We start from the raw sequence: 24,075 nt of genomic DNA, 5'->3' as shown, positions 1-24,075 counted from the left end.
ACCAGGCTACAAAAAGAATTACTGAAGTGACTGCAGAGTTTGTGAGCAACAGCCAATTCTTTTGTTTGCTCAAGAAAAATATAATAGACACTGTGACATATTTATACACTGCTTATAAATGCTTTATAAACTACTTTTCTATCCACCTCAGTGTAAGCTGGCCAGCTTTTCCACTCACTGCCCAGTGTTCATTAGAAAGTGAATGTGTTGCAGATGCTCCATGAGGCGTTGAATGCACTGCTGCTTGCTAGTAGTTGCTTTTCCTCACCAGAGTGAAAAATGAGGCCAGTAGGATATCTGCCAGTGAAGATGGTGAATGTGTCTGTGTGTCATGATTTACATATCATTTACATATCATAATCATTATTTGGTTGTTAGCAGCTGGATACATTATAAAATAGTAGTATAGTAGGGTTGCATACTCTTAGCAGTCCCCGTGTTGCACCCCAGAAATGATTGCTATTCACTGGGAAGACTTCACTCCAACACATTCCCTTTCTAACAATCACCTGTCAGTAAGTGGAAAATCTGGCTCTCCTCTGTGGTGGTGGATAGAAGGAAAAGTGAGGAGGGACAACAGAAATAATTACAGGGTTTTTATGAATTTTGTTACCATTTGTTTCACACACCTTGCAAGTCCACAAAATTCAGCTTTATATAAACTACCATATAAATTTTAAAATTTTTAAAAAATATTTTATTTATTTAAATTTTACCAAGGACCACACATTTAATTGCATCTCAGACAGTGTCATTTATTTTTCACTTAAAATTCAGAGAATTGCAAAATTTCCTACATTCAGTATTTCTCACGAAATACCATCGCAGATATCTTCAGTGAATTCTAGCTTGTGGAGAGTGGTCAGCAACCCTAGATAGCTCTCTCACACACACACTGTATAGTACACAGAAACATACCAGGTAAGGCATGATATATAGCTAGGGATGTATGCACTCTGGTTCTGTATGCATAAGCAGCACAGGGATCAGTACTGGCATTCATGACCCATCACATACCCTGTGGTTCAGCCATGAGACCATGAGCTGTCAGCAGTGCTAAAGGGGCAAGCAAGTAGGTGGTCATCCACATAAGAACCATCTTTCATTGCTTTGGGCTAATCTGTCTCAGCTCTGGCTCCTCATAGCGGGACATAGGCCTATCCCACAACTGTGCAACCAGAGGTTGATGCATGCACCACCTGAGCTGCATCACTTGTAGTGGGCTCCTCCTTTTGTCCCTAATACTGTTTATGGAACTGCATGCACTATTTCCTCTCCTCTCACTTAGAGTTCATGGGGAAGTAGCATGTGCCCAGGAGAGAAGCGGCTCAAGAATGTCTGTGACCTCAGACTGGAATTTGGGGGAAGTCAGAGCAAGGGAAACAAGCATGAGACTCAGGGTATATTGATTATTATTGTTATTTCTTATTATGATGATTATGGCAGCACACAAGATAATTGTCTGCCTACCAGGATTCCATAGAGCACCCACAGCATTACTGATGTCAGTGACTTGTATGCTTACACTGTATATGGAAATAAAATAAGAATGCAAAGCTCAACATTATCATATTGGTAGGCGAACTACAGAGAAGGGCACACATTAAATCAGGCTCACCATTTCAACACCAGTGCTTGGGAAAACCACCGAAAGTGCACTATTTGCATGCCTTCTGAACCATCTCCCTACTAAATCTAGTCTCCTGAAAATAACTCTGCCACCAGTGATGTAATAGAGGCTTTCAGTGCCAGTTATCAAAATTATGTTCATGTTAAATATTTTCAATTTAGCTATTTTCAAAATCTGCTTTCTGCAATTATTCCCTAAACTTTGCTTAACATTTATTCTTGCTCAGAACTGCTTAATTCTCAGACTGTTTGTTTTGATAACATTACTCCCAACAAACTCATCCACTGGAATATCTGCAGAAAACGAACATAAGGAGGAGTGTAACACAGCCAAGCCAAAGTTAATTCAATTTTCTATCTGAGTGAATATTCGTGGAATTTTTTATTTCAGGTACTCGCTCTGCTCTCTTTGGAATACAGTGCTTTAAAATAATTGTGTAAGACAGAGGTGCTCAATCTTCTTACAGAGGAGGGCCACATATAGCACAACCTTGCGTGAGCCAAACGTTTTAATAAGATTGACAGTCACATGTATTGATTTATATGTTAAGTTGACTTGTTTTGTATTTATTTAATTAGGTTGTTTCTATGTACATGTAGCAAGGCGGTCTGGTTCCCCTCTGCCACGGAGAGGGACGAGCTACTCCGGACGCCAAAGTGGGCGGAGCCAGTGGAGCTTGCGCCCGCCCCCCAGAGGTCAGGGCTCAGAACAGGAAGTACAAAAGCCCAACCCCAGAGCTCACTAGAGGCCCGGCCGCTGAAGAAGCCAGATGCCCGTGGCCTAGCTCCCAGTGGGGAGACTCCTGCAGTCTGCGATTGACCCAAGGACTGGCCAGACCAGCTGAGGCCTGATGCTGACCAGACCCCGGAGAAGCTATTAAGCCTGCCTGTGGCAAGCTACCCAGAGGAGCTGCCAAGCCTACCGCTCGCCGAGTATCCTGAGGAGCCCATGGTGCTTGATTCCATGGAGGACACCGTCCAGAAGCAGGTACTTCTAGAGAGGGAGATAGGAAGTAGCCCGGGGGCAGCAGACTCTAGTCTGGCTGCAGCACACCTAGAGCCAATGTCAGTGTGTTGCGGTCAGGATCCCCACTGACACAGCAGCAGGCCATCTGCCGCTGTTAGGGCCCCGGGCTGGGACGCAGTGGAGTGGGTGGGCCTGCGTCCCCCCTGCCACCCAACGTGTGGGTAGCAGTCTCCCCCTCTCCCCAGGCTCTTTGAAGCCAGGGCCTAGGCCTCCTGAACTCATTTGTTTGCTCAGCCCCTGCATAAGGACTTGAGCCAGAGACTCTCGACTGCCCAGCCCTGAACTAGGGCCTGGGTCTGCGGAATAGAGCTGTTTGTTGGTCTCTACCGTTGCCGCGGCGTGAAACCCTGCGGACAGGCTAGTTCCCCCGAAATAACCCGATGGACGTAGCGAGGCGGTCTGGTTCCCCACCGCCCCGAAGAGGGCCGAACCTGGCTGAACCCTTCTACAGTACAGTATTGCCTAGTTACACACTTGTGTAAACTAAAATGATTTAAACGTGATAATGGTATGTATAGTAATGAATGGTAATGAATTGGCCAATAGTATATTATGTTGAAGTACGCCACTGGCCTTATGAAATGCTCTGGTGGGCCACGTATGGCCCGCAGGCTGTAGGTTGGGCAACCCTGGTGTAAGAGATAATTTTTAATGACCACTTGCCTACCCTGACGCCCTAAAAAAAGAAACTTAGATAAAGGTGTCACTCTAAACTAATTTCCCATTGTTTACAAAAACTGAAAAATTGTAACATTCCTATTTCTTTGGAAGCACCTGCTAAAACAGAGAGAGAGCCTCTAAGACTAATAAAATGGATGTTGGTTCATATTCCACTTTAACTATTTTTTTAAATGGCAGGAATATAGTGGTAAAACCTACATATTTACACAGGGCTCAGTGCAGTGGCAGTGCCTGTTATATTGAACAGACCAGATTGCAACTGCAGCTGAGTAAATGTTAACAATGAAATGTGACTGTCTTATGGCAAAAAGCTATGACCCTCAGCAGCTGTTACTTCTATGAACTCACATTGTTATGTATTGAGCACTTTCATCTGTTGCAGAATAAATGCATGCATAAGCACTTAGTCAAAGACTGCTTCAATGATTAATTTATTGGGTACAAGAAGCCATGGAAAGTGTGCAGCATTTTAACTACAGACATAGGTGTTCAACAAAATTAATTTGGTAATCAAATGTACATTTTATATAACACTTATAAACCAAATGAGATCTCAATAAAAACACTCAGAGAATATAGATGTGATTTTAAAAATAAAGGGCAACAACAAATTTAAAATAAGACTACATTTTAAAACTAGATGCCTGATAGCACACAAGTCAAGAGAAGGGTGTGTCAAGGAGGGCTATGTGGGGTTTGAGAGATTTAATGAACAAAGGGTGGGGGGAGGAGGAGGAGGAGAGTGGAAGGCTCCATACACCAATCCACCTACTCAAAGTTAAACCAAATAATTGCAGATGTAGATCATGCGTAGTTACTTGTTAACATTTGCTATTAATTTCAGAAGCGTCAAAATATCTTCTCCCTCCCTCTCCAGCAGTTTTTTTTTCTACAAGCCACTATTTCCCCTCCCACCTCTTGTTCTTGTTCTTTTGAAGAAAATAAAATAAATAGAACTGCATCCAAGTAGGAAAAAAAAGTAAGTGATTCCACTGTAAGACTAATTTCTGAAGATTACTCATCAGCATTCGGTACAATAGTTATAGGATAAAGGAGAAAAACAAAAATGAGAATTGAGCAGAGGAGATGAAATGCTGCAGTATGAAGGGGAACAAAGAACCATTTCTTAATCATGCAATGGATTTTCTAAACTCTTGTGGGTCCATGGATCCCCTTCCAAATTCATCCAAAGTCATGCAAAAGGCAGCTTCAACTGGAGATGAATCTGCAGAGGTTCAAATACTTATCACATACTGTGGCTGTCTGATTTTTTTAATCAAAAAATTTGAAAGAATCCCCAATTCATGTTGGGGTAGAGGAAAAAGATTAAATCTTTCTTCTCCACAGGAGCTCTCTGATGTCAAAGGGAGTTACTGAAGGAGAGAATAGGGATCCAAGATTCACTATTTTGGTTAACCACAGCCCACTTCTAATATTTAAATTATACACTATATGCTACCCTTCTCTGATAATAAATGAAAGGTGACTGGATTTAGATGGACATAACTCATATCACAGTGCACTAAAGTCTTCTGGTTCTCATTTGTATAGTAATTTGTGCAAAGGTTCGGATACTTTTTGTTTAGTGGAGCTGCAGGAATATGGGTACTCTGTAGAGCTGGTCAGGAATTTCTTGACAAAAGTTTTTCCATCAGAAAATGCTGATTCATTGAAATGGAAATTTTTAGTGGCAATGTATTGGTTTTTGGCTTTGATTAACCTTTCATCAGAAAGTTTACGATGGTACAGGATGGAATTTCTGATCAAAATGAGAGAGAGAGAGAGACTCACCCTAGAATAGCCAAGAGCTTGAATCAGGCAGAGCAGGGACTAGAAGCTGGGTTTCCCAGGGAGTGCCCTAACCATTGGGATATTTTAGGGTCTCTTTCTTTCTCTGTGAAGCTGTTTTAAAATGTTTAATTTTTGTTCTAATGTGGAACAAAAATTTTTGAAACCTTGAATTCTCATTTAATGTCCAGCCCACTGCTCTGGGGTGTCAGGTTACTACACTACTGGGTTATACTATTACGTAGCACAATAGTTCTCAAACTTTTGTACTGGTGACCCCTTTCACATAGCAAGCCTCTGAGTGCGACCCCCCCCCTTATAAATTAAAAATACTTTTTTATATATTTAACACCATTATAAATGCTGGATGCAAAGCGGGGTATGGGGTGAAGGCTAACAGCTTGCGACCCCCCCCCATGTAAGAACCTCGCGACCCCCTTAGGGGTCCCGCCCCCCCAGTTTGAGAACCCCTGCTGTAGCAGGTGTGTCTCTGTTAAATGTTTCTTTTGTTGTGGTTCTTGATTTTTTTTTTCTTCGTCTGCCGCAAAAACCTCTGAGTGGCGTGGGCTTCTCAGCTTCTAGCAATTCCTCCAGTTCCTCCCCACCTGGCAGGGCATAGTGTGGGCGATAGTATGTGAAGGCAGAATGTGATCCACTCCAGTGATCCTCAGCCAGTGCAGTGGTCTCTGTAGGGCTGCTGTAGCAAACATAATTTAAAGCAGCTATTTGGCTTCTCTACGTTATGCAGGGGGTCATTTCTGCCTGCAGACGGCTCCAGGACAGCGGTAGAAGAATAGTCATATGGCAAAAAGCTATGATGCTCAGCAACTGTTCCTCCTACTAACTCAGACTGTTACACACTGTGCAATTTAATGTGGTGCAGAATACACACACAGGCAAACACTCAGTCAAAGACTGATTCGTTATTAATGAGTTCCAGAAGCCATGGAATAGTTTATAGGCACCTTTCCCTCCCCATCTGAGGTCCTGCATATTTGCAACATGACCAGGCCCTAGGATTTGGCCCCACAGAACCCTTTTTGTGAAATGTCCAGTAGTTTCAGTGTTTTTAAAACCTTCTCTTTTGTGTTTTGTCCATTATTTCAAGCTCAAGGAAACAAAGAAAGAAAAGACCAGCATCTGAGTAGAGTTTTGTATATTAGAACAACACAATGTTTTAGAAATGAATATTCTCTACGGTTCGCAAATTATACTTAAATTATCTGCATGTTTTATCCAATGGTCTCAAGGTACTGAAATGAGGATCAATTCCAGATACCTTAATAGGAATTCAAATCGTTTAAGAACTTTTCTGCTACCCTGTGGTGGCAATCAATAACAAGCAATGACAAATCAGTTTAAAACTTTTTAATGAAATCTGGGTCGATGCCACTGCCGCATACAGTCACTGTTCCAAAATTCACAGCAGAAGACGACATGATCTGCACAACGGAAGCAAACGTTGTGGCTAATATCAAGCAGAACTGCATCAATGAATCATATTGCTGGAAAACCACTATGGTGCTGCTCCTGGAAACACGTGTGCATATACTTTAAGCACATGGGAAGTTCCACTGACTTTAAGAGTTCTCTATCCATCTCTTGCTCTAAGTCACTAGACCACACTTCTTTCTGTACTCAGTATATTATTTTCAGCTTGAGACAATGCTAATCCATTCAGTGACTGATCTTCTGTCCCAAATAATATTGCCACGACTTCTGAGCAGTCAGGAGAAATTCGGAGTTCAAGGATTGGTTATTTCCTTGCTGGAAGAGCAACTTAGGGGAGAAATACTCAATATATTTTCCCTACTAATTTACAATTAGCCTCCTACAACTCTTATTGTTGATTTAGGAGAGATGGATACTGAACAGCAAAAACTGGGGCAAAGTGTACATCTTACAGAAATCTAAGGAGCAGCTATGTTCAAATGTTCAGCCATACAGCACTTTCTTAAAAAAAAACAAAAACAAAAACAAAAAAAAAACCACACTATTCCAAGTGCCATGAGCACCTTCCCAAATACATTAAAATCCTTTGTAAAGATCATAGGCTTGGCCTGTGTCACTATCCCCATCCCCTGACAAAGACATCAGTCAAACCCTCCAACCCAACTGTTCCACCATGCCTTTCAGTGCCACAATTCTGTGTCACTCACTAGGCCAAAGGGAGTTGTCTACATTGAACTTATTTCACCTATAGGAAATCTCAGCCATTTAGACTGTATGTGCAAGTACAGCTGGTTGGGAAACAGAAAAAAAATAAGGGTAAACTATGAAAATAACAGATTAGCTCAAAGAGATTAAATCTGAGAGGTCCTTACCTGTCCATAGAGATACAAAGACAAAAGAAGTATCTAAGTCCCATTTTCAAAAGTGACCCATTTTTAAAGGTATGTAGGCATTACAGTGCCCTCTGTACAATGCTTAACTGATTTAAGAGCCTAAATATCATTTTCAAAAGGGATTCAGGCACTTATTCTAAATCCCATTGACTGTCAATTGGCTTTTGGCTCCAATATTCTCAGAACATAAGAATGACCATATGGGGTCAGACCAATGGTCCATCTAGCCCAGTATCCTGTCTTCCGGCCAATGCCAGGTAATTCAGAGGGAATGAACAGTACAGGCAATTGAGTGATCCATCCCCTGTCATCCACTCCCAGCTTCTGGCAATCAGAGGCTAAGGACACCCAGAGCATGGGGTTGCATCCCTGCCTATATTGGCTAATAGCCATTGATGGACCTATCCTCCATGAAGTTATCTAGTTCTTTTTTGAACCCTGTTATAGCTTTGGCCTTTGCTATATCCCCTGGAAACGAGTTCCACTGGTTGACTATGCATTGTGTGAAGAAATACTTCCTTTTGTTTGTTTTAAACCTGCTGCCTATTATATTCACTGGGTAACCCTTTGTTATGAGAAGGAGTAAATAACTCTTCCTTATTCACTCTCTCCACTCCAGTCATGATTTTATAGACCTCTATCATATCTCCTCTTAATTGTCTCTTTTCCAAGATGAAAATTCCTAGTCTTTTTAATCTCTCCTCATTCAAAAGCTGTTCCATGGTGTTGTTTATTTTTGTTGCCCTTTTCTAATTCCAATATATCTTTTTTGAGAATGCATGCAGCATTCAACGTGTGTGTGATGGTTCACCCCCGGGGTGCCACCTGGAATTGGGGTACCATTGAGCCCACCTGACCCACCAGCCTGGGCTCCCTTTACACTGTCCTGCTGTGACAGGTCTTCAAGCCTCCTCCAGCACACATACAGGTAAGGACACACCCAGCTGCAGCTACATACAGATGCTGAGATCAGCTCTGCATGGGAAGGCTTCAGCTAAGGAACTGCCCAGCTACTCAAGGGCACACACCCCTCTGGAGGGTAAACCCAAAATTATACCGTTTTGCGCTACACAGAGAATTGTACAATGTAAGTTCATGAAATTCGCCCCTTCCCTGGATGTGGAGAGGAATATACACAGCTTTCTGCCACAAGTTATGACTCCCACACACACTGGTTTTAGACAAAGCAAAAATAAATGTATTAACTACAAAAGATAGATTTTAAGTGATAGCAAACAGATTAAAACGGGTTACCTAGCAAATAAACAAAAATGCAATCTAAGTTTAATATAGTAAAGAGATTGAATTTGAGTAGTAAATTCTCACCCTAAATAATGATTTAAGCTGGTTGCAGAGATTCTTAAGGGGCCAGCTGCCCTTGCTTGCAACTTAAAAACCCTACGTATTCCTTTCACAGGCTAGAAACCCCTCTAGCTTGGGTCTAGCACTTCCCGCCAGTCCAATCCTAGTTCCTCAGGTGTTTTCAAAAGTCTCCTTTGGGCAGGTTGTCAGTGAAGAACCTCGATAATGTCACTCCCCTGCCTTAAATAGTGGAAAAACACTAGTATTCCAAGATGGAGTCCAGTACCAGGTGACCTGGTCACAGCCATGACTTGGAGGCTGTTTGTAGCAACCTCAGGAAGGCTCCCCAATGGGAGATTATCATCTTCTTCTAAGACCTATTGCTCTCCCTAATGGCCCTTCCCAGCCAGCCATCTAGACTGACAGTCTTTTGCCTAGTGGACATTTCCCAGGTGTAAACACATTTGTAATAGATACATAGACAATATTCCTAACTTCAGATATTTGCATACAAGTAGGATAATCATATTCAGTAATTTATAACCTTTTCAATGATATTTCACATGCCTTATCTTGCACAAAATACATCATAATTATACCATACTCATCTCATAATAATATTACTATATGGGGTATAGTGTTACAGTATGGGCATACCATGGATCTATGTAGTGGCATTATAATATTTTCTGTCTTTATTATCTATCCCTTTCCTAATATTTTGTTAGCTTTTTTGACTGCCATTGCACATTGAGTGGATATTTTCAGAGAACTATCCACAACGACTCCAAGATCTCTTTCTTGAGCTAATTTAAACCGCATCATTTTGTTGGGATTAGGTTTTCCAGTGTGCATTACTTTGCATTTATCAACATTGAATTTCATCTGCCATTTTGCTACCCAGTCATCTAATTTGGTGAGATCCCTTTATAACTCTTCATAGTCTGCTTTGGACTTAACTATCTTGAGTAGTTTTGTATCATTGGCAAATTTTGCCACCTCTGTGTTTACCCCTTTTTCCAGTTCATTTGTGAAAATGTTGGTCCCAGTACAGATCCCTGGGGGACACCTATGTTTACTTCTCTCCACTCTGAAAACTGCCCATTTATTCCTACCCTTTGTTTTCGGTCATTTAACTTAGAGAATTTTTCTTTGGAATAGTAAAATTATTTTTTCTAGTAGTCCAGTAGTAAAACTACTGTTTCTTAAGAAATAGTGATACATTATGCACAGATGGTTTAACACAGAGAAATAGTTTTAATACTGCAGTAAGAAGCTCTCTCAGAGAACATTCTCTTCTTCCTTCAGGCCTGATTTAGGAAAGTATCTCTTCAATTCACTGGGACTTAAACATGCGCTTGAAATTAAGCATGTGCCTAACTACCTGCCTGAGTTGGGGCCTTAACCGTATGGTCCAGGGAGGCAGAGTGGGCTACTGGAAGCCTCCCTCTCAAAATCACTGATGCAGCAGAGCCTGCTGCAATGCACCATGTCTTATCACATGCACCTTCTTTTCACAGGAGTATTTAAATAAAACTCTAACATATTAATATTTGAATGAGATTTGATTTAGATTTTCATACTTTATTTACAGAAAGCAAATAAAACAGGTATTATGAAACTATACATCTTTATGGTTAGTGGAAATGGAGATTCAGCGCTGTATCCTTAACATTTCTTGGTGTGTTATCACAGGGCTCTGATAAATGTGTGGGAGTTACAATATCAAAACATGAGGCGCTTCCATTACAAACGTTTTTCCGCCTTTTCAAAAGCACAATATAAAAAAGTCCTTGGCTCTCGTGTAAAAGGAAACATTCTCAGTATTGACAAAATAGTCAATAACTCCTCAAGGGTGAACAAATAAAAAATGTGAAGTATTTCTTTCACTATATACACCCTTTACGTATTTGGAGGCTTAAAGTTACTGAATCTTGTGTTTTATCAGACAGACCTTAATGCGGTTCAATTCACTCCATTGATTTTTGGAGAGGAAATGTTTTGCTCAAGGGTACTATTGAAAGGTTATCTCACCCAAGGTTTGATATCTAGAGATAAATTCATTTGCTCATAAAACAGGACTCAAACAACATAGCTAGACCTTTCTCATTTCAGAACAACATGGACTCAATGTATTGCTCTCCTTGAACTCAGACAGACGCATGTCAGAATGTATTTGGGTCTGACTGCAGTTTGCTTTTGGATAACGATTTTCTGTGTCTAATCATATATAATATGCATGTTCTTATATGGGATACACTCTACAGCATAGATGTCTTTTCCTAACTGGATAATTTACTCTTTCCAAAGTGGGAATAGTCACTGAAATATCATTTCCAGTCAAACAGGGCAAAGGTATTGTACAAATGATACACAGGGGAAGCAATGGTGTACTATATAGGCCTGGGTATTTTTGTAGGTCAGAGGTGTGAACTTAATCATTTTAACATTTATCAAATGGACTGAGCACATTACAGAAAAGAGTGACATCTACAAGGGTTTGTGGTGGTATTTGGAAAATGACAAAGGCTATATTATTTTGTATTGATTTCTAAGATTTGATAGGCCCTTAGTCAAAAATTTTCTAGCAGTAACAATATCCTTTTGTAATAACCGTTCCAAATTTCCCTTCTCTTGAGATAAATACAAAAAGTGGGCCCCAAGCATGTATCTTAGGGCATGGCTACACTTGCAGATATAGAGCGCTTTGAGTTAAACCAGCCTTCATAGAGCACAGTAGGGAAAGTGCTGTAGTCTGTCCACACTGACAGCTGACAGCGCACTGGCATGGCCACATTAGCAGCTCTTGCAATGGTCACAGTGAGCAGTGCATTGTGGTAGCTACCCCAGCATGCAAGTGGCTGCAACATGCTTTTCAAATGGGGAGGGGGTGGAGTGTGACGGGGAGTGTGTTGTGTCTATATGGGGGAAGAGAGAGTGGGTTTTTGGGGGGCGGAGAGGAGGTCAGCATGCTGTCTTGTAAGTTCAGACAGCAGCAGACCTCCCCCCCCCCACCACATACACAGCATTCCACAGTAATGGTTGCTTTGTCTCGGAACAGATAAGCATGCCAGCTGTCAAACGGAGCTTTCAAAGGGCATATCCAAAACAATGACAAGAGTGGCCACTTGACTTAAGGGGATTATGGGACATTTCCGGGGGCTGATCAGAGCACTGTAATGCAACACTCGTTCACACTGATGCTGGGGCGCTCCAGCGGGGGCGCATCAAACGTTATTCTACTCGCCGAGGTGGAATACTAGGAGCGCTCTAGCCGTGGAGTCCAGGCGCTCTACGTGCCTTGCCAGTGTGGACGGGTAGTGAGCTAGTGCACCTGTAGCTCCTTTAATGCACTGTAACTCGCAAGTGTGGCCAAACCCTTAGTTGTTAATATATAAATCTAAGGCACAAGAAAGACAACATACCACTTTCAGCAAATGGTTGTAACACTTCTCCCCAGTGAAGTGAAAAACATAAAAATCTCTTGATGGAGCCATTACATTGTTTGAAGAAATATGGGATTTTTTTTTCTATTTTCCAATTACAGACCTCATACAGTTCTCAAATCTAATTTCTTCTTCCATAAAGTCATGGACATTTTTACTTCCTTGCCCCATACAAGGAAATAGATTTTTGGATTGACATTTTTACATTCATTTTGATACTCATCTAGTTAATTATTTTAGTGTTCATAACCCATCTGTGAGTTTGTTTTTTATACCTTGCTTCCTCCCTTCTTACTCCTTCCCCTACAGATATAACAGAATTAGGCAGGGTCCTTATATGTAACGGGACTATTTGAATGTCTTGGACAACTGTTTTCTTTTTGTTCTGTATTTATTGTACTATTACCTGCCTTATATAAACCAACAAAAAAGAATGAACAAAGGCATTGAGAAATTCCAAGGGGTTGGTCTTACCTGATCCATTAGCTGGGAATAGAGTTCATAGCAGTTGTCAAAAATATACTTGTAGGTAGAGTCTAAGCAAGCTCTGACACAGTCTTTAACCACCATACTGGCTCGAGGTGGACTCTGCAATTCCAGGACCTTATAGAATATTTCATAAAATCAGAAAATAAGAGAATTTCATAAACAGCTGGACTAGAAAAATCTGTATATTATGTGTAGTGAGTTATCTGTCCAATGCAGAATTGGGAGCAATAAAATATAATAAAGATCAGTACAATATTAAAAAGTACATAGATTTATGCACTGTGGCTTCAGTCCAGAGAAACACTTAAACACATGCTTAACTTTAAGCATAGGAGTAGTCCCACATTGAAGCTTACTTCAATAGGATTATTCCCATGAGAAAAGTACAATACATGCTTAAGTGATTGCATGATCTTGCCTTTAGACCTTTATTCAGGAAAGCAGCTAAGCACATTTTTAAATGTTTTCCCAAATAGGAATGCCCTTTTGAATTAGTGTCTTAGTGCACAAACAGCTACATATTTTTTAAAGCATTTGTTTCTATAAACATTTAGCCTATCCATTAAAATACATATACTTAAGCTGAGTTTCACCTCAATAGTCCATCTTTTTGTTCTGTGTTTGTACAGCACCGAGCCCAATAGAGTCCTAGTCCATTACTGATGCTCATAAGTGTTACTGAAATATTACTCTTGCTACTAATAGGATGTGTCTGTTAACACACTATTAGATTAACAAAAATTGAAAATTTTGATTTGTGTTTTTATATTTTGAGCCAGTTGTAGCAATGTGTATTTTTTCCTTATCATGGGGAAATCTTGCTCACCTTATTCATGATCACCTTGACATTGACTGCTTGTATATCTATGGCAAGTAGGTTTTGGCCTAATGTCATTAGCCTCATTTTGATGTTTGAAATAATAATAGGAAACATTTTTCTTCCTGATGAATACCTTAGATGTCGCAGCTGCTTTTGTTTGATTTTCAGTTTATCCTGTTCACTAAACCTAGCCCTAATCTTACTCCAATGGAGAAGCTTTAAACCTAATTTTAACTGAGTTTAAACAAATGTTAGAGATTGGGGGTTATTTTGCTTTCTCCAGTAGAATGATTTTTATTTTATAATACTGCTAGATACAAAGTGCAAACAGGACAACTGTCATTTGAAAAGTAATACTTTCTCTCCTTGAATGGCTTCTTGTTAATGAACAATGATAAAAAGTCAGAGCACTGACTTGACAGACCAGGTGAGTAATATTTGCAACTGTGTGCTCTTAAAGGTAAAGCATTAATTCAGGTGTAACTTCTGCATCAGAACAGCAATTTCTGGAGTCCTGCCACCAATGAAAGGGTCTCTTTGCAAAGCAGTTGCTCATAGCATTGAAGAGATGAAAACCCAAAGGCAAAGCGTTTGAGCCATTCAACATCAAAAGTCACTAGATAGTAGAGGATATCTTTGCCTGGCTTTGGAGGCAAGAAAACTACATTGGGTCTACCCTCTGCCAAGCTTAGAAAGATGACAGAAGCAAAGCTAGTTTTAGTGGTGGCAAAAGAGCAAAACTGAACAAAAGATATTTTTTTTAAATACAGCTGTTACATACAGTACATCCTCAGAATTATGAACTGATCGGTCAACCACACACCTCATTTGGAACTGGAATTATGCAATCAGGCAACAGAGACAAAATAAACAAACACTGTACAATACAGTACTGTGTTAAATTTAAACTACTAAAAAATAAAGGGAAAGTTTAAAAAAAGATTTGACAAGGTAAGGAAACTGTTTCTGCGCTTGTTTCATTTAATTAAGATGGTTAAAAGCAGTGTTTTTTCTCTGCACAGTAGTTTCAAAGCTGTATTAAGTCAATGTTCAGTTGTAAACTTTTGAAAGAACCACCATAACATTTTGTTCAGAGTTATGAACATTTCAGAGTTATGAACAACCTCTATTCATGTTTGTAATTCTGAGGTTCTACTGTATATTCTTAGGAGCTGCAGTTCAATAATATCTCTTCAGTTAAACCAGAGAAAGATAAAGATAGTTTGTAGCACTTCTGCATTCTCTCCTTTTTGCATTCTTTCAGTATAAGATTTCCATTTAACTAGATCTTCAGAAAGCTTAGGGATTTAATTTAAAACTAAGGCAGCTGAAATATATTTAGAGACTATAACCAGTGATGTTCTGTATCTTAAATCAAGTCTCAGTGCAGGATTCATCAAGCTAAGATATCAAGAGCACAACCTAATCATTGGGGTTTGATAGTGGTGATCAAGAGCACCAAATACCGTGTGGCTTTCCTAGAAAATAAATGTGCACTATGTTTCTCTGATGCCAGTAACAGAGATAAAGTGTGGTACCTTCATTCGAAAAAAAGTAATGCTGGTTAGCAGGTCTACTGTTGATTTCAGGTCTTGAAGCCTTTCAGAATTGCTGGCAGGAAAATTATCCTAGTTAATCGGGGAAAAGGAAATAAGTATAAGGTTAAGGGCAAGACCCTTAAAATGTTAAGAAAAAAAAACTTTCAGGAAAACAAAGAAAGCGATAAACACAGTGGGTGGGATTATCAACCGCGCTTGGTGTTGGTCCATCTACACTCCCATTGAAGTCAATGGTTAAATGCCTAATGACATCAATGGGAGCAGAGTTAGGCCCAAACTGACCATTTTGGGAACTCTTAGGGCCTGTGGTAACAATATGTAAGTTTTAAAATATTGCATTGCCAATTCTAAAAATCTCATAGAAAATACTGCAATGAAAAAGGTTAAAGAAACACTGTTTGTGATTTAAAGGAAACCCTTTTATTTGCTCTCCATCATATATAAATCAGTTCCAGAAACAATGTTAGTAGTTTCATAATAAGCTTAATGAATTGGAATTTATGTGAAATACTAAGAGTCCCCTAGATTAGCAGGCAGATTGATACCCAGAAAACATTTTTGGTGGTCATTTAATGGCCTCATACCATCAAAGGACTACTCAACTATCCTTATAGTCTGATAGGGAGTGGATATCATTCTTCAACACTGAAGGAACCCACAGACAGACACTTATGCTGAATGAAACTTTTGATTTTCTAAACTCTAAAAAACTGCCTCACCAATTGTAATATCACACAATGACCCTCCTTTCTTAGCTGTTAATCTCAAGAAAGATCAGAAAATATGGTTTTATTAAAACACTGACAGGTTTCAGAGTGGTAGCCGTGTTAGTCTGTATCCGCAAAAAGAACAGGAGTACTTGTGGCACCTTAGAGACTAACAAATTTATTAGAGCATAAGCTTTCGTGGACTACAGCCCACTTCAGGACTGGGAATGGCTGAGCCATTACAAACATTGAATCTATCTCCCCTTGTAAGTATCCTCACACTTCTTATCAAACTGTCTGTACTGGGCTATCTTGATTATCACTTCAAAAGTTTTTTTTTTCTCTTACTTAATTGGCCTCTCAGAGTTGGTAAGACAACTCCCACCTGTTTATGCTCTCTGTATGTGTGTATATATATCTCCTCAATATTTATTCCACTCTGTATGCATCCGAAGAAGTGGGCTGTAGTCCACGAAAGCTTATGCTCTAATAAATTTGTTAGTCTCTAAGGTGCCACAAGTACTCCTGTTCTTTTTATTAAAACACTGATGTCCTAAAATTTGAATTCTAATTCAAGGATTGGTGATAGTGTGAGCATCTTTATTCTTTCAAATTTCATGTCAGACTAGATATTCATGTCTAAAATGGTATAAGCAGATAAAGTGCACTGATATATTTATACTAAACAATGTATGATTTGGTCCCTTAGTAGGATCTGTTATACATACCCTGTATTTAGATAGGTCAATCCTCAGTGAATTGTGCAATTGATCCAGCAGTTTTATGAACTTTTCCCTCTGTACAAAGAAGACATGAACATTTGTACATGAGACACAATGTGGTGCCAAGTTTCTGTAGTTATGTGTGTAAATCTACAGCCCACACATTTATCACAAAGCATACAATCTGCTGCCTTCCATTCTGGATCTGTTTGGAAAGTGTGCAGTTTTCAATGTATTTGTATAAAAGCATTGGTCTGACATAACAGTAAGTATAACAGAAACTGTAAATGTGTTATGCCTTCTGCCATATTTCATGATTCATCTAATATAGCACAAATCTCTGGCATTCATTCACCATCATGCAGCCTTAAAATGCATTAGTGAAGCACAGCAGCCTTTCCCCTAAACTGCTTTCCTTTATCTTAATAACTGATGCGTTGTTAAGTAAATAACTAAAACAAAAATACCTAGGGAAACTGAAAAAATAATGTCAGAAGACTCTGAACAACAACAGTATCAATTCAAATTAAAGTTCACAGGTTTTCAGTGATGGGTGTGTGGCTTGTCAGAAAAGATCAGCTTGTTCTGTTTCTGTATTCAGCTCCTTACAAAACTCTGCTTGCCCCTTTTAAAACTGGAGAGCACATTATTTGTTTGCACAGGGGATTTTTAGCAAGATGTAAAAAAGAATGGGGGAGGGAGTTGGGGACTCCTATGATTGGTATGGCAGGGAGCTAACGCCCCCTGTTCTCATAGCCCACCTTAACCTTCTTACGAGGCTGGTGGATGGTAAGGTCCAAGCCATGGGTCGGCTGGGGGACCTGGATGGAAACAAAGGGGAGCTGATGGATGCCCCAGAGAATTGATTTGAATAAATATGGATTTGCTTGCACTGTACACTTTATCTGCCAGGTAGTCCCAGACATCTATATAATAAAGTTGCGGCCTGATTAAAATCCATAACAAGTGTCTCCTGTCCTTCTTGTGGTGTACCCAGACAATGACCCATTAGAGATGGTGGCCTTGTGAAACCTATCTGAGCAATAGCTTTTCCCTTTGAAAATGGAGATTGACTTGTGATTTTGGCATATAAAGGCCCAAGGGAAAAATTTTAGTGCAATGCACACAACTGAGCTGTGTGAGTCCCAGTAATGTTAATGAGAGTTGTATGCCTTTCATGCTTTGTGTTGAAACACTTATACCCCTTATCCAATTGCAAAGAAACATGCAGTTACACCATCAGAATATGTAAAGGCTACAGACCATTGGAAGTAGCAAGATCTGATACCCATAAACATATGTGCTGACCTCTATCACACTTCTGAACTATGCAATGATGTGACCATGGTATAACTTGCATGGCAGGGGAGTACTAACCTACACATAAAGCCTTTGATCTGGCACAGTTCCATTAAGTGTTCAACACAAGGGGATGTTTTTGCCATGTTATAAATCTCCACTGAAATACTGAGGCAAATCCATCCCAGATGTAGGCTTGAGGATTTGAATTTGGGATGTTCTTTTTGATGAATGGTGTGCAGCTATCCACTATCATGCAACCTGACCCAGAGGGCTTCAGAAATGAGAAAAATAATCTTATATTTTGCCTATAAGTCAATTGTTTGAAAACAGAGCCCAGAACCTCTATTAGAGATGTTTTAATACTGTCTTTCTACCCATCTGTTGAACTACAAATTGGATTGGTATTTGCGTCAAAGGTAAATTGGCATTAACATCAGAGAGAGGACTTAATCTGCCCCTCCAAGCTGAGGATAAAAAAAAAATGTTCTGCTCACTAGCAAAATGGAAATAAAGAAGAGAAAATCCATGATGAAATAAACAGCAAAACTTTACATTTCAAAAGCTGGATCAAACATAAAACATCTGATAAAGGGTTTTGTTGAAACAGTAGCATGCCATTTCAACAAAAGTATAAGTGCCAGAATGTTTTAATAACAAATAGGGCTGTCGATTAATAGCAGTTAATTTATTCAATTAACTCAAAAAAATTAATCACGATTAATCGCAGTTTTAATTGCACTGTTAAACAATAGAATACCAATTGAAATTTATTAAATATTTTTGGATGTTTTTCTACATTTTCAAATATATTGATTTCAATTACAACACAGAATACAAAGTATCCATGGCTCACTTTATATTATTTTTGATTACAAATATTTACACTGTAAAAATGATAAACAAAACAGTATTTTTCAGTTCACCTCATACAAGTACTGCAGTGCAATCTCTTTATCATGAAATTGCAACTTACAAATGTAGATTTTTTGTTTGTTACATAACTGCACTCAAAAAGAAAACAATGCAAAACTTTAGAGTCTACAAATCCACTCAGTCCTATTTCTCGTTCAGCCAATCACTAAGACAAACAAGTTTGTTTACATTTACAGCAGAAATGCTGCCCACTTCTTATTTACAATGTCACCAGAAAGTGCGAACAGGAATTCACAAAGGACTTTTGTAGACAGCATTGCAAGGTATCTACGTGCCAGATATGCTAAACATTCATAGGCCCCTTCATGCTTCGGCCACCATTCCAGAGGACATGCTTTCATGCTGATGACGCTCATTAAAAAAATAACGTGTTAATTAAATTTGTGACTGAACGCAGCACATATTGTTCGTTTTAAGAACATTTTCACTGCAGATTTGACAAAACGCAAAAAAGGTACCAATGTGAAATTTCTAAAGATAGCTACAGCACTCGACCAAAGGTTTAAGAATCTGAAGTGCCTTCCAAAATCTGAGAGGGACGAGGTGTAGAGCATGGTTTTAAAAGTCTTAAAAGAGCAACACTCCAATGCGGACTACAGAACCCGAACCACCAAACAAGAAAATCAACGTTCTGCTGGCGGCATTTGACTCAGATGATGAAAATGAACATGTGTCCATCCGCACTGCTTTGGATTGTTATTGAGCAGAACCCATCATCAGCATGGACACATGTCCTCTGGAATGGTGGTTGAAGCATGAAAGGACTTATGAATCTTTACTGGCATGTAAATATCTTGTGACGCCGGCTACAACAGTGCCATGCAAACACCTGTTCTCACTTTCAGGTTGATATTGTGAACAAGAAGCAGGTAGCATTATCTCCTGCAAATGTAAACAAACTTTTTGTCTTAGTGATTGGCTGAATGAGAAATAGGACTGAGTGGACTTGTAGACTCTAAAGTTTTGCATTGTTTTGTTTTTGAGTGCAATTATGTTTGTACATAATTCTACATTTGTAAGTTCAACTTTCATTATAAAGAGATGGCACTACGTTACTTGTATTAGGTGTATTGAAAAATACGAATTCTTTTGTTTTTTACAGTGCAAATATTTGTGATAAAAAATAAATATAAAGTAAGCACTGTATACTTTGTATTCTCTGTTATAATTGAAATAAATATATTTGAAAATGTGGAAATCATCCTAAACTATTTAAATAAATGGTATTCTATTATTGTTTAACAGTGCAATTAATTGCACGATTAATCACAATTAATTCTTTTAATCGCATGACAGCCCTAATAACAAACCATCAATGTACTTTTAAAATTAGAACCTGAATAAACACATCTAAGTTTCATCACTAGAATATTTGGTAACATAATAATTAAATAATAGTAGTAATGTATAGTCAGCTTGTACTTTTCATCTATAAATCTTACAGATCTTCACAATAACGGGTATCACTATTACCCTTTTATAGAGGGGAAAACTGAGGTGCATTGAGTTTGAATCCCAGTCCTGGGAGAGGCTGCCACCGAACTGGGGATTTAAGCATGCAAGGCCCTTCATGGAGAAAATATGTAATAACGCTGTACATAATAGTTATGAATCTAAATTTGATTTACTGCATACTGTGGAAAAATGCTCGGAATGAATTTTCTTTACAAAAAATTTGTTTCAGGCACAGATGGAATTATTTTCTTGGCCATAGTCTGAAAATTGTGTCCTATGTTGTAAAAACAACCAAAAAAAAAACCAAAAAAAACCCCACCAAATTTTATTATTTGATAATAATGCCCTTGAAAATCATGCAGAAGTGGAAATATTTTCATTACACTTAGTTTGTTTAACAGTGCAATTAATCACACGATTGATCACAATTAATTATTTTAATCGCACAATTAATCGCGATGAATTTGTTTTAATCGCTAGACAGCCCTAATCACTAGACAGTGCTTCATGCAGCTGCAATTTGTACTTCATTAATATTGTGTTTGATATTTGATTAAATTCCAAATTTATTAAAATAGATGTTAATAAATAATATTTTAGAAATCATTAGTGTGTGTTTGCATTTGGTAATGAATCAGAGGATTATTCCTTAAAAATGGTTAACATACAAATAATAGCAATGCAAACTAAAAAAAATGAAGAATGAATATATTAATTATTCAGGGTCAAATTGTGTTTGTGCCCGTTCTTTGGCTACCCACATCATGAGTAGTAGTGTGGGGGTGGAAGCAGACTCCCCAGAGCTGCTACTCTCCCTTCCTTCGCCAACCTCCCCAGTGTAGCTAGGGGAAGGGAAGTGGAGATTGGAGAAATGAGCACATCCATAGTTCTTCCACTACCAAAGCACTGGGCAGTACACACTATGCCAGGTATTGACACAGCACAGTTTGCTCCCTCCCTGAAGGTGCTGGGGAACCAGGAGAGTCATGATCTCCCTCCTTGGCTGCTTTGCCACCTCCTGAGAGTAGGTATTACATCATCTCATGATCTCGCCCTTAGTACGCAGAACACTCTAATTCCATACTGAGTTTTCAACAACTGAAAACGACCCTTGATAAGCCATCTTTCTTGTCTTATGTAGTGTATGAACCTATTTAAAATCATTCTACCAGGAGTCTAACTTTAAGAGCCATTCCAGTTATACCAAACAGAAATATCAAGTTTAACTTCACTTTCCCTATACAGGATTGGCACACTTTGATCATTTGTGTTTTCTAATAGTCATGTCATGATGCCATGTACTTCTACAAAAGAGAGGCATTCAGAAAGAGAGTTCAGTATCGAACCTGAAACAGAAGGTGTAATTTTTAGTTTCTTAGATGAAAGATTTACTGCAAGCACTTTCCCTAATGATGGAGACAAAGGAAAGACACCTGCTCTGAGTTCCTATTATATATGTAGAATTATTCCTCTAACTAGTTAGAGGGAAAAATCTTAGTTGGTGTTTCCACTAATGATGGTAACACTCATCTGAAAAGATGCTGAATCTTCATTATAATGTTTCTCTATTACTGACTTATGCAAAATTGCAAAAAATGCACATTTTTAAAGACAGTCACTACAAATATTCTTATGCTAATGGCCCTGAAGGTTCTATTCTGATGATTTAGGGCCAGATCCATTGGGTCCAAGTACATCCAATATCCCATCTGAGGTACTGGTCTATCGATCTTAATAGAGAGTTGTGATGAGTTTGTAAGCTTCTACCTTAAATGAAACCAAAATTCTTCTGATGTGAATTTCATTGAAAATGTCACAAATAATGTGCATGCCAATCTTTATGTATGTAAGAGTTTAAAAAAAGATGTGACCAAAGTACGCAGCATGCTAATATTAACTTATCAAAGAGACCCAGGGCAAAATTTTCAAAAGCACCTAAGTCTCTTTTTCCCAAGTAACTAGGGTACTGCTACGCTTGGAGCTAGTGTTGTGCAGATATAATCACACTAGCTTTTATTGAGCTAGAGCATCAGAAATTGTAATGTAGCCAAGGTAGCATAGACAGCAGTAAGTAGTGGCACAGATTAGCTGCTCAAGTACAAACGCACCTGGCCCCTAGGAGTACATGCTTGGGGTAGCTAGTCCATGCTGCTACTCGCTGCTGCCCATGCTACTGTGGCTACACCATTATTTTTAGCATGCTAGCCCAATGAGAGCTAGCGTGAATATGTTTACATGAGCTGGGAATCGCAACCCTAGTCCAAGTGTAGTTACAGCCTTAGACACTTTTGAAAATATTATCATCCCTAACGTCATAGGTTCCATGCTACATCAACTCTTAGAAAGTAGATACTGGGAATTCTATCATATTGCCAGGGTAAAGAAATTATACTTACACCAAAGTTGGTAGCAGCAAAACGATCTGAGGCAGACACATTAGTTGTAGCTGTAGTGTGAGCATAAAAAGCATTTATGTTGGCCAACAAGGTACTCATCACTGCTGGAACTCCAGAACACATGTATTTAGAAGACAGACATGAAAAGTGCCTAAAATTCAAACAGAGATTACTATTAAAGTATTAGAAGTATGCTATACAGATACATTCCAAGCGTTCTATGGCCAGCTTCTGCTTTCATTTCCACTGGTGTAAATTCCAAGTAACATCATCAATTCCAATGGTGGCTCTTGGGACTTACACTGGCATACATGAGATCAGAATCTAGCTCTGATCTATACTGCTGCTATGGGTTGTACACTGAATACAGCTAGAAATGTTAACTTGTATCAATTCTAAAATAAAATGTGATTATATATAGTATTATGTTTGACTGTATTAAAAGAAAAATGTTTATCAAATATAAAATGTGTTATCACAGAAGGCTACAATGGGTCTACACCACCCAGGTTAGTTTCAGGTTCAAAGAGTTTGGGTGGTAGGTATAAAGAGGATGAAATTTTTCTAAAGTATTACTAAGGCTTACTTTTTAGGCTATTTTATTACCGAGAAGTGGGACTTCCAAAAGTCCTGGACACTAGAAATCTTTCCATCTTGCTTTACACTCAAAAGAAACCAAAGAGCATCAATACTGGTAGTACACCAGGCAATAAAATAGTGAATATCTGACTTCCACTCAGGAGAGAGTGCAAAACCAGAATAACTGGTGTTCTTCTAGAATCAATATTGAGTGCTAATCAGTCTGTTACATAGGACAACTACATATAATTAGATGAAATTCTGACTATTGATAAACTAATGAGAACACAATGTCAACTGTAAGGTCACAGAACATTTAAAAAACATAGTATAAGTCATAAAGAAGTATTAATACACAAGGTAAAAATGATGAGGAGTTCAATTTCAACACTTCTGAATTTAAAACAAAGTTGATGTTATTGTTGGTACACACTTTTTCTGTTTCATTTGAATGAAAAAAAAGAAAAAGACTTTGAAAATACAAAATACTGTAGATTGTACAAAAAAAAGAATGTAATACAAGCACTGAATGCTTAATTTTGTATAGGTGAACTTAAGCCAAATATCCTAATTCATGCCATTGCTAATGTCATCTTCCACTTACACTGTTTGTCCATATCTCCTCTCTCACTTCAATCCTGTCACTGGATTCTTGTCTATAAAACACATTAAATCCTGCTACATTTCCACAACTCCCCACTTAATTTCACACAGCCTACATCCAGCTGAGCAAGCTGGTGCTTGGGGCGGCAGATTGTTTGAGGCAGCATTCTGCCCAAGCCTAGGGCGGCACGGCCCTTTTTTTGTTGTTCTTGTTCCACTCTGGCTGCCCTGTAGAGGGCGGCGGCGCGGAGAACCAGAGCGACCTGCAGGGCATGCCTTTTCCTTCCTTCCC

At 38.9% G+C, this 24,075-nt stretch overlaps 1 protein-coding gene across 2 annotated transcripts in view; it reads right to left on the bottom strand.

Moving 5' to 3' along the window:
• Window positions 1-24,075, bottom strand: part of UNC13C (unc-13 homolog C) — a 383,250-nt gene that overhangs the window by 173,299 nt on the left and 185,876 nt on the right. For both annotated transcript variants that reach the window (XM_054042619.1, XM_054042620.1), the window contains exons 12-15: window positions 22,602-22,752; window positions 16,522-16,590; window positions 15,066-15,155; window positions 12,693-12,821 (exon numbers count right to left, since the gene is read on the bottom strand). In XM_054042619.1, coding sequence (XP_053898594.1) covers window positions 12,693-12,821; window positions 15,066-15,155; window positions 16,522-16,590; window positions 22,602-22,752 — 439 coding nt within the window. The remainder of the gene's footprint in view (window positions 1-12,692; window positions 12,822-15,065; window positions 15,156-16,521; window positions 16,591-22,601; window positions 22,753-24,075) is intronic.

Source organism: Malaclemys terrapin, chromosome 10 (genome assembly GCF_027887155.1).
Source record: "Malaclemys terrapin pileata isolate rMalTer1 chromosome 10, rMalTer1.hap1, whole genome shotgun sequence".
In the NCBI taxonomy this organism is placed as follows: Eukaryota; Metazoa; Chordata; order Testudines; family Emydidae; genus Malaclemys; species Malaclemys terrapin.
This window is presented reverse-complemented; position numbering and strand designations above follow the sequence as displayed.